Source organism: Orycteropus afer, unplaced genomic scaffold (genome assembly GCF_000298275.1).
Source record: "Orycteropus afer afer isolate SDZICR_OR568_19922 unplaced genomic scaffold, OryAfe1.0 scaffold00016, whole genome shotgun sequence".
NCBI lineage: Eukaryota > Metazoa > Chordata > Mammalia > Tubulidentata > Orycteropodidae > Orycteropus > Orycteropus afer.
Window position 1 is genome coordinate 6,330,231 of NW_006921603.1, and position 12,160 is coordinate 6,342,390.

Here is a 12,160-nt window from a genome sequence, read left to right on the forward strand (position 1 = left end):
GTTTGTATTCTACAGGTGCAGAGTAACGGTGTGGTAGGATATTACTCAAAGGCATCAGAGTCAAGATAAAAAGTCAAAATAGATTAGACAACAACAAAAATAAATAAACCAAAACAACTCATGGAAAAAACTGACCTCCTGATTTGGAAGTATTATAAAAGTAGTACCGAATGAATATAATGGAGTTCATCTCCTTGGCATCAGCAAGAGAAATCTGTAGCTGTGTTTTGAAACCACAATTTCAGTCTATGAAATAACTTGCAAGAAATCTCTGATTCTAGTTATCAATAAGGCTTCATTATAAGATACTATAGGACAGCAAACTTAAGACCAATAACAAAACAAAGCAAAACCCACAAAAAAACAAACAACTATATTCCTCTGCCCTAGGGTTGTGTGATCCTAAGTACAGATGTTTCTGTTCCTATTAATATATTTGGAGTTTTAAGAGGTACTATTTTGGGTGACAAAGCAGGATTCTAAGACAAACTCTCCTACCTTTGTTGTTATAGATAGAGATGCGCCATGATCCAAAAGGAATGCAGCTACGTCCTCATGCCCCTCTCGGGCTGCAAGATGAAGTGGGGTGTACCCAGAAGTCGTGGCTGCATTTGGAGAAGCTCCTTGCTGCAGCAGCTGTTGTACTATATCTGCCTTCCCCAGTCTGGCTGAAATGTGGAGTGGGGTTTGGTCATCCTAAATTGCAAGGCAGAAATGCAAAGCTGATGAGCTGACAACACAGTGGTACCATTGTAAAAATTCAGAAAATGATGGCTGCTTGGGATCAGAGGCGACAATCAACTGCGATTCAATGCTGTGAAGAACCTCATTAATATTTTCATCCAAGGTTAAGAAAGGTGGTAGATCTAGGCTTTTTAAACACCCTTGGTGTTACCTCTTAGTACGAGAACTGTGAAAGGTGGTTTCATCTGTAAACTGTCCCCATCATCATCTGTAATAATCTAATTTTTATCCTTTAAAGATTCTATTTGGTAGTCAGGGGAACATATCCTGCTAAAATACAGATACTCCACCAGTTATTAAGCACTCATATAATATGGATTATTTTATTGGCTCTGCCGTCTCAGAGTCACAAAAGTGGGGAGAGAGGGGGCAGTGTAGGGCTGTGCAGATGGACCCTGCACAAAGGCTTCAAGCCAAGAGGACTAATGGGCATGAAAGCTACCCTACTCTGGTATGGCTGCAACTTCCTAGAGGGTGTAGGGTCATTGTATTAAAATTCATCCAAAGCCAGGAGGCATCACCAAGTTCTGTACCCTTAGGGCCTTATCCTCAAGTAGGAGGGGCACCTTTTCCTAATTTGACCAAAGGTGCCCTATGAGCTAGTGGTTGCTCTCCAGAAAGAAATCTCTACAGGAAATTGACAGTTTAGGTAAATCCATTAAGAGGGACATTGAGAGAAGAGGCTAGAGCACAGGGCACTGCCTTGGAAGGTTCGGTAGGATGGGAGTCAAGGTCCAAGGAAGATCCATGTAACCAGTAGGAAGCATAAGAGCAGAGTTCCAAGGTGCCATAGGAGAGAGCTATTGAAATCATGCAAGATAGATGACAAAGAAAAATCTGATGTTTTTCCACCACCACCAGCAGCGACAACTTACTAAGCATCTACAATGTCCCAGGCTCTGTTCTAAGCACTTCATCTGTATGAATTCATTAATCCTCACAACCATTCTATGACTTAGAACTATCATTATTCCTGTTTTCTACATAAAGAAATGTGGCACACAATGCTGATTGAATTACCCAGTGTTACACAGCTAGTAAATGGTGGACCGAGATTTAAACCCAGGCAATCTGGCTGGGTAGTCAGCCTGAGCCATCATTATACATACTCCCTCTTCAATGAATGACCATTATAAATTGCATTGTCAACTTCAGTTTAGGGTGAAAACCATTCCCTACACTCAATCCTCCATAGGTAACTAACAGCTCTCATACATGTGAGATTTCTTGCAATCCACAGTAGATGAGAGTACAGCCTCTCTTAACCACTCTACTTTCTAGAAGCTTTGTGCATCAGTCGTTCTCCTGAGGGTGGGAAGAGCTTTGGATCAAATCTAGGTTCTGGTTCCTAATCAGATTAGGAGTAACAATGTGCCATGAACAATTCCTGATACAAGTTCCTTGTTCTTTTTAATTTTGTTGAATGACTGAATGAACAAATATGAAGGGAAGGGTTTTGCAAAATATTACTTTGGTATCAACATTAGTCATTAGAGTTTTATCACTACTTTAAGAAAGTATCCTTGAAAAACAACATGTCTGTGTTTAAAGATTTTATTAAAACCAAGGTTCCCCCAGCCTTAGCAGCAAAGGTTTTCACGTAGCGCACGTACCTTGGCTTTAGCTTCTACCTGAGCTCCGTCTTGTACCAGGTACCGCACAACTTCAGCCTGGCCCGATCGAGCAGCCATGTGCAGCGCCGTTTCTCCTCTCTGGAGAACACAAGCCAGAGTAAATTAACTGCAGTCTGAAGCAAAGTGGCATATTTTATTTTAATAAAGCCTGTGATGTAGCTTATCATTGTTATTTTTAAAAAGAAAAAGTAGTTGCAAGGCATTCTGTATTGGAAGGGTAGGAAATCAGACACATCAGAATTTCACTTGAGACTCATCCATGAAGGCAACCATTTTGGTGCTACCAAGGGAAGCCTCGTCATCAGCAGTATCACAGATAAGGCTCAATAATCTGCAGTGTGACCTCATTAGGGATGAAAAGATGAATGCACACAGGGGCCAAGCCAAAGAATGAATGAAGACAGGGCAGGTAGGCAGTGCTCAAAAATGCTAGACATGCCCTGTCTAGCAGAGATAGTTGCCACTTGACCCCTGCAGCCTGCCATTTTGGCTGTGCAGGAATGCTGGCCCCGTGTGGCAGTTTGGATATAGGAAGACAGTTCCCAACTGCTAAATGTGAAGCACAAAATCAAACTAAAAACAAAACAAAATGCTGCACAGGTAACAAGAACACACCACAAGGCCAGCCTGGGCTTGTTGCAGCTGATTTACATGCTCTGTGTTATCTAAAGAGATCAGTATTCCAGGTGTCCTAGCCTTTGGGCATTATCCCAAGGCCTCATTTTCTTTGCCGCTGAACATCCCCTCCCCCACCAATTTCACCAAATAGTTTATTTCAGAACATTTATTTACTTATTTTAATGAAAAGACAATCTAGAAACCATGGGTAGATTTAAAAAAATAAAAAGAAGTAATAAAAATCATATATATTCTCTCACACCAGCAAGGGCCACATTTAACATTGCTTTTATGAATTGTGCTTTGCTTTTGAGGCCATCTATTTCCATGGAAGGACAAAAGAAAACACAATTACATGAAACTTGTTACTGTGTTTACTGGGAACGTGTTGAGAATGTTGTGCAGCATATCATTCAGTGCTTCTGTAAGAAGATCTGTTTCGATCTCATGGATGTGATGATGTGCCTGCCAGAAGAGCCTTAGTGGACTGCTGGAGGCCTACCCATAGGGTGAGGGGCACAGCCTTACAGCTTGCCTTTTCTGTTCTGCACGTTGCTTATTTTACTTTCACTTCTTTAGTGCTCTTGAGCCCAGTGAATGTTCATATGCTTATGGTCCAATACACTAATGTTACCATGGTGTCAAATTTAAAACTCTTTCAAACAATGTCAAATGTCACATGCCGATCTAGGGTGATAAGTTACTGCTCTGTGCTCTGAAGTGAGTCTTGCAGTTCTGACAGGGCAGTGCTGTGTGTGGGAAAACACCACCATCTGATAACCTATGAACTCAGAGTTGCGTGTGTTTGCTATAACATGGTCAAACACTAAAGAGAAATTACTTTGAAGTTATTTGAAATCACTTCTTTATATAAATAATGATAGCACTTGAACCACCTCCCCAACACACAGCACTTTTTTCCTCTTCTATTTTAAGAAGTCCCTCTACACAAGCACTTTAGTTTTCAAAGCATAATATTCATAGTAATGTAACTGTGAGCTTAATGGACACCATCAGTAAGTTCTAACAACATGTGGCAGCTAGTGACTGAAAAGATCTTACCTTAGCAGTAAAGGTAACCAAAAGTAGTCTCAAACTCCATCCTTTAAAGTCGTCAAATAAAATAGTAATTAAGTGCAATTTAAAACAAGTAGATAAAAACAACCTTTGTCAGTTTTCTTAACTCAGAATTGGACTCCTTTCATTAAAAGGATACTTACCACATTGGTGGTATTTGGTGAGGCTCCATGATGCATTAGTTGTGATACGATATTTACATGCCCCATGAAGGCAGCAACATGGATAGGGGTAAGGCCCGACTGGAGGAGAAAGAGGGAAATGTTGGTTTGTTGGCTTATCATGAAAAGAGGTTGTCTGCCTGTCATCCATCTGTCCATCCCACTCACCCTTTCACCCACCCATCCATCTACCTATCCATCCATCTCTCCCATCCATTTTCCCACCTTCACATAACTAGTTTAGTAATCAGACCAGAAAGTATGAGGACACTTAGCTCTGTATCATAGACTCAATAAGGCAGGTATCTCAGCATCTAGTCCTCATTTCCCTAAGCTAAACCTGTGATTGTGAAAGACCTAAGTCATATCTGGAGTTCCTGGGTGACACAAATGATTAAGTGAACGACCACTAGCTGAAAGGCTGGTGGTTCAAACCCTCCTAGAGGAAGCTTGGCAGACAGACCTACAATGTGTCTCTGAAAGGTCATAGCCTCAAAAACCCTGGGGAGCAGTTCTCTGCACAGATGGGGTGCGACGACTTAGAATAAACCTTATGGCAACCAACAACAACAACGTCACACCCATTCAGGAAGAAAGAGATTATTTCATACATTTTACACAGATTTGTGAAAGGAGTTTATAAGAACTTAAGGGTTTTTTTTTTTTTTCCTTTGTTACAAAATCTTACTTATCTGTGTGTGCATTGGAGTGTGGTGCATGATTATATCCACATTTGTAAAACTTTAACTTCTATTTCACATCCTGAGGACTTTAAAAAGGATTGTGCTGTACTCAGAATACACTGATTATGCTGCATGTGAAACAACAGGGTACTTAACACAAAATCATTCACTGACTAAATGAACAAATCATATAATTAAAAAATGTATAGGTATTATAAATGAAGGCAATATAATTAAGACAAATATTACAGGAGTCACAGTTTTTTATATTTGCTTCAAATCCTACACACACAAATACAACATTTACCATAAAGCAAATCATTGATGCTCATGTGCTTTATATCTAATGTACCCAAGAATGTGAGATTTGAGTGGATAAATACAAAGAATGATCAAAGTATTAAGTTAATAATCTTGTTAAAAACTGTGATTTACATGTGCTTTTTATATGAAATGGTTCTATGTTTATTTTCTCAGAATTTAATCCAGCTGACAACATGAATATCATAATTTTTTTTTTTTTAAAAGAAAAAAGTGGCTAGAAAAAGCTAACCTCATGGCATAGTGCCTAAGGCATTTGACTGCTAACTAGAAGGCTGGTGGTTCAAACCCACCAGCCACTCCTTGGGAGGAAGATTGGGTAATCTCATCGCCTCAGAAATCCAAAAGGGGTCACTATTGGTTGAATTGACTTGACAGCAGAGAGTTTAGAGTTTTTAAAAGAGAATGAAATGCGGATAACTATTTTCAACAGGCATTTGAGAAGTATCAAAAGATCATTAAAATTAAGTTTTGTATCATTAAATCCACCAGCCACTCTTTGGAAGGATGACTGGGCAATCTACTTCCATAGAGATATCTCTTCGGAAATCCAAGGAATTAAATTTTGTATAATAAAAGTCAGGTAAAAAGACAGGAAAAGAAGAATTATGGCTGTTCAAACTTCAAATGGCAAACATTGAGTAAAGTGAAGGAAAAATAATTTTGCACCTTTTTCTAACAGCAGGGGGAGTCACTAGAACACATGCAAGGCAAGGTCACCTGGGTCTGCACTGACTTTCAAAGCTCTTAAGGAGACTACAGCTGGCAGCAGAACCTTCTTATCACTGACCAGTATCTCTGTACATTTATTTAAACATCTGCAAAAAGTCAACTTTTGTTTCAGTCTACTCTGATCTTTTTAAAAACATTCCCGTGCAATAAAAATAAACTTATTATTTTATAATTGAAATAAAAAGGTGCCTAACACAAGGCTGTAAGTTTGATAAACAAGTCAATAGTAATATTTTAAATAATTTATTATTTTTTAAATAATGAGTATTAAAAATTAAGACAAACATTCCACTTGCAGATTAAAACAAAAACAAAAACAAAAAACTATAGCAAAACACCAGCAACCCACCAGCCACTTCTCGGAAGGAAGGTTGGGCAATCTACTTCTGTAGTGATACTGCCTCGGAAACCCATAGAGGGGTCGCTATGAGTCGGGTCCGACTCGATGGCACACAACAACAACAACAACAATAGCAAAACAACAATCATTAAAATGCACCTTAATTTTTTGTTTGCTTCAAATATAGTCTCTACTCAGCATTTAATGAACCATTTAGTATGGGCCAGGCATTATGGATATAAACTCCAATAAGATTCAGAAGATTGCATAAACACTTTGGGAGAAAAATGCACAAGATGTGGTGACGGTTTCTAGGAAAACCAGGCCAGGGTGGGGAGGAAGGTAGCCTTACAGCTGGTCCTGAAGGATGCAAAGGATAAGCCAAGCAAAGGGGGTGTGAGTGCAGAGCAGGACCGAGGAAGGATGCAGAGATATGAATGTGAATGAAAGGATGTTCAGTCTAGGAAAATGCCAATGGCTAGATTCCATGAGGGAGCTCTGGTAGCATAGTGCCTAAGGCATTTGACTGCTAACCAAAGAGTGGCGGTTCAAACCCACCAGCCACTCCTCAGAAGGAAGGTTGGGCAACCTACTTTTGTAGTGATAACACCTCGGAAACCCAAGGAGAAGGATCTGACTCAAAGGCAAGTGGGTGGACTCCACGAAGCCCTGAGACCCAGAGTGCTGGGAGGCAGGGCTAAAGATGGAGTGGGGAGGGGTGGGAGTTAGGGGCTTGGGAATTGGAGTCTGGAGAGGAAAACGGATCCATGCCTCCTTTGCTCTGTTTGAAGGCTCAGCCGTTATTCTCATGGATAACTTCCGTGGGTTCTGGTTTGTTATTGTGAAAGAAACTTTGAGTTAGGCTTTTACCACTTCACAAACCTATGTTTCACTACGTGTTTTAGCATAGCCATCCTTACTTAGAAACATACAGAGATTATTTTATGTTATGTTTTGGTACTTTTGACATTTTCAGCAGATAATTCTTTGGTGTGGAGGATTCTACTGTGTACTGTAGGATTTTTAGCAGGATCCCTGGTCTCTATTCACTAGACAGCAGTAGTATCCACTGAAAGCATTTCCAGAAATTGCCAGACTTTTCTTGGAGGGCAAAATAGCCCCCAGTTGAGAACCACTGTGCTATAGGATTTCATATAAATTTTGGTTTCAATGAAGGCACCACTCGCCCTCAGGCATAAAACATGTTTTGGGTTATGTTTCTAGTCATGGTGATGAGTCTATCCTCATATCTATACTCTTGTCTACAGCCCCATAGGTAAAGGGTTCAGAAAGCCTCTTTTGTGAACAGCAGGCAAAGAAAAACTAACTGGTTCCAGGAGAGGGCACTGGGACCCTGGTCACTGAGGCTGTCCTCTCAGCACCTCTGGAAACCCAGAAATCCTACTTCTCTTACCTCGGTTACAGCTTGGATGGATGCACCGTGTTTCAGAAGAAGTTCCATTACTTTAATTCGATTCTTCTTGCAGGCAATATGAAGAGGGGTAAAGCCGTTCTGCAAGGGACAAATACACATATTTGCTTGACTATATTCCATTGAAATCCTATTCTACTGTGTTTGGTAAAGTATTTTTGCCAAGATGATGTGCTGTTAAAACTTGGAAAGGAGCAGAAACAATGAGGGTGTTAAGTAGAATGTGGGTTCTTTTCTGAAAACAGCGGTAGTCTAGCTGCTCCTAGGAGCCCAAGATGCACTGCTAATCATCAACAAGTAGTCAATTTTGCTCACAATCTCCCGTAGTTAAGGCAAAATGGTCACATATTTCCTTAAATTTTTTATTACGGAAGTGACATTGCTTACTCTGCCTCATTTCTGACACAGATATAAACAGCTGGGACCAAACATTTGTACTCACAGCCAAAATATCCCCAAGGCCTAGTCTTTGGCAAGTTTCAATTTCTTCTCCAGCTCTAAGATATCAGCAGGTACTTACTTCAAGGAAGCAGAATGTTAAACAACCCAATGTTACCTGGATCATTGGGCTTAATATTTAATCTAACAAAATAACCTACTTTTTAACAAATTACCAACCAAATGATACTGCTTCATAATTGAGCCTGTGCGCATATTTCAGTCAACAATGTGTGACAATTTAAACAAAAAAACAGGATTCACTATAAAGCTCGGGTCAAAGTCACTGTAGGTGTTTCCATATTGGTTCCCAAGATCTTTAACCTAGCCATAGCCTATCTCACTATGACTGGCTACAACCCCTATAGGTTGTAAAATCTTCAGCCAGAGGAAAATGAGAGAAAGAGTCCACACCCTGTTTTAAGATGTTTTTTTCTTGGATGGAAAATGAGTCATGATTACAAATCAACAGCTCTTCAAATGCTGCTCTGGTGAAAGCGTTTGGAATTACAATGGCAATGAGAAGTTCCATTCTCACTTTCAAAGCCTGCAGAACACAGAGATGCCTTGGATCCATTCAGAAAGAGCTTATGTACCATTTGCGAGTGAGCAGAGCCCCATCCTAAACGGGATGCTTAAATGACAGTTTTTATCTCAAAGGTGATAGTGAACTCACTTGGTTTCACGAAAATTTGATGACTTTTTTTTATGCTTTGTAATTTATTCTCTCATTAAATGGGGGTACATAAAATATATTCTTAGACTCATAAAATACACATATAACTCAGACTATGGAATGTCTAAAAAGCAGTGGTAGATGACACTATAAGCTTTGATAGTGTGTGGCCAGCCGGCAGGCTTCTCCAAGCAAGCACACTGCTGCCCTTCTCTCTCTGTTTCTTTTTCTGTTGTCCTTTTTACTTTGTTCACTAGAAAGGCTAAATCAAAATGGGGCTCTCTTACTGATTACAGTGAAATCACTACCTACTGTAGTTCAGCGTGACCCCATTTATATGTTTTTAAATGAAGAGAACAATTTCTTGGGCAAGATGTGAATGGCTGCTTGGGATTGAGTCACGGAGGAAGCTGGGTAGCCATCAATATTTAGTGAGTAGTAGATAAAGTCTGAATGGTTTTGACAGTGAATAAAACCATAATAAAACTGATAGGCAAGTATGATTAACTAAATGTATCATCCATCCAGTTCTTCATCCTTAAACAGCATAATGCATTTTTGTCTTATGTGTGAAGATTATTATTCCTGGAAGTTCTACTGTACTTTAAATATTTTAAAAAAATAACAATTCTGTGGAGAAATGGACATTGGGGCATGAGTTTTCTACTGAGAAATCCAAAGTAGAGTGGAGCTGAGAGACTTATTCTAAGTTAAAAGAGCAAATCATTTGAGGAATTATGAATAGAAACTAGACCCAAATTTTTATTTGTATCAGTAGGAAAACAATTACATGATTAACAAGATGAAATTTCAGCTCACAAATTCATAGATGTCTTATGCTTAAAACAAAGTTTTTGATAGTTCTGCCTCACATTCTTGGATCTCAGAAAAAAAAATGTTTAATTCACATAATTACAACAACTTTACCTATAATAAGATGAGACTGATCACTGTGGTCTTACAATTGTATAATCTTTCCATTTCACTTATATAAGAAACTCACTAGTGTGACCTTAGTCAATGGTTTACCTCAATCAGTGTCGTGCGTTATCAGTAATAGAAGGTTTTATAGATTTTCCAGAGGATATTTCAATAAACTGATAAAAGTTATACTTTATTTAACTAGCATCTTCCATTCAACCTACTGAAAAGCAATCGCTTCATGAGCAGAAACAGCATGTTGTCAGAAAGATGACTTAGGTTGGATTTGCAGGCTGAGCCACTCACCAGGGCTTTGGCATTGGGATTCGCTTTCTTGTCCAAGAGAACCTTGGCGACTTTGTAATGGCCGCAGTGGGCAGCCACATGCAGGGCGGTCAGGTAGTCATTGGTGACGTCATCCACAGGCACGTTATGTTGAAGGAGAAGCTGAACACAGTTTAGGTGATCCCCTTGTGTGGCCATGTGCAATGGAGACAGTCCATTCTGGAACATAAAGAAATCCGAATTTATTGTTTTAACTTTTAATCACAAATGCGCCAAATACAAAACGCAAATATGAACAGATGAAACCCTAAGTTCTCCTATAATAATACTTCATTTTTAAGAGGTTTTTACAACTGTTTTGAATTACAGTTATTTTTATAACTGGTCCTTCCACTTCTGATATGAATCTATAACAAAATGTCAAGGATAACTTATTTTTCTGACTTAAAATAGTGTGCATAAGGGCTACTATTTTCTGAGGAGTCCTTGGGTGCCCCAAATGGTTAAGGACTCAGCTGATAATCAAAAGTTTGACAGTTCTAACCCACCTGGAGGCACAGCAGAAGAAAGGTCTGGCAATATGTCTTTTTTTTTGGGGGGGGGGCATCTTTTTTCTGTGTGTCGGATTTGGATGAAAGGTCAAAGAGCAAATTAGTTTTCCATTCAACAATTTTTACACATTTTGTTTCATAACATTACCCCAGCACTCTTCCCTGCTTCCTCCCTGGGTTCCCCATATCCATTAGTCCTTCTTTCCTGCCCCTTCCTGACTTCTGAGCTTTGTTTCTGGGCAGATGCTGTCCGTAAGGTTAACTGCTCTGAAAAGCACATTCCTTATGAGTTTTACTGGTCACTTTATAGGCTTCTCTGTTGTTTGGCTACAAGGTGATCCCCAGGGTGGATTCAGTTTCAGGTTTGAAGGGTTTCTCAGGGCCACAGTCTCAAGGGTTCCACCAGTCTCTATAAGACCAATAAGTCTGGTCTTTTTGCTGTTTTTGAATTTTGTTTTACTATTTCCTTCCATTCTCTCCAGGACTTTCTGTGGCACTGATCAGAGCATAATTAGTGGAAGTCAGGCACCTCTAATTCTTCTGGTCTCAGGGTAGTGGAGGCTGTGGTTTGTGTGGTCATTAGTCCTTTGGACTAATTGGTCCCTTGAGTCTCTGATTTTCTTCATGCTTCTTTCCTCCCGAAGGAGAACGACCAGCAGTTGTGTCTGAGATGGCCACTCACTAGCTTTTAAGACCCAAGTCACTACTCACCACAGCACAGTACAGAACATTATCTTTGGCAATCTACCTATGAGAGATTACAGCTATTAAAAATCCTGTGCACAGTTGTACTTTACACACATGGGGTGGCCATGAGTCAGAATCAACTCAATGGCAGCTAGTTGGTTTTTGGTTATTATTTACTGAATTCCAATGAATTGGAATTCTTAAGGTTTAAAAGGATAAAAATAAAGTCAGGAACAGATTTATATTGCTGAGGCTGAAATTTATTTTGTCTTTAAACATTACTAACACTTCATAATGAATAATATATTGACTCAATTTTCAGAAATATCTGAATACAACACATTTCATGTCACATCAATGCAGAAAGGAAAGTTTTCCTTTTCCATCAATTGGCTGCCCCCATGTGTCTGTGAGGAGGAAAGGCAAGGCACTGAGTTACTCATTAACTCACGCTTTCCTAACTTAGGTAGATCAACTGGGGTCAATGACACAGTTAGTCATGTGCATTAAGAAATGAATCAAACATTCATTTTAAGAGCTGAGAGAAGACACGAATGGGGTCAAAGGTAAATGAAACCTTAAAAAAGGTTAGAATGACATTTAGTATTCAGTGCATGTTTCCTAACGATGGTAGCAAAAATAATGTATTAAGAGGTCAGTCTTTCTAAGCATGAGTCTTGTAAATATGAAGGCAAAGTGAGGCAGCATGAAAAATTCCTAGAGAATTCAATTTTCAATGGTGTTGTTGTTGTTAAGTGCTGTCGAGTCGGACCCAACTCATAGCGACCCCTCCTTGGGTTTCTGAGGCGGTATCACTACGAAAGTAGATTGCCCAACCTTCCTTCTGAGGAGTGACTGGT

The 12,160-nt window shown here is 39.5% G+C and overlaps 1 protein-coding gene across 1 annotated transcript in view; it reads right to left on the bottom strand.

Annotated features, from left to right (window-relative positions):
- ANK3 (ankyrin 3) overlaps positions 1 to 12,160 on the bottom strand; it is a 382,716-nt gene that overhangs the window by 152,610 nt on the left and 217,946 nt on the right. Inside the window, exons 10-14 of the mRNA XM_042783328.1 lie at positions 10,084 to 10,281; positions 7,725 to 7,823; positions 4,217 to 4,315; positions 2,358 to 2,456; positions 499 to 696 (exon numbers count right to left, since the gene is read on the bottom strand). Of these exons, the coding sequence (XP_042639262.1) occupies positions 499 to 696; positions 2,358 to 2,456; positions 4,217 to 4,315; positions 7,725 to 7,823; positions 10,084 to 10,281 (693 nt within the window). The remainder of the gene's footprint in view (positions 1 to 498; positions 697 to 2,357; positions 2,457 to 4,216; positions 4,316 to 7,724; positions 7,824 to 10,083; positions 10,282 to 12,160) is intronic.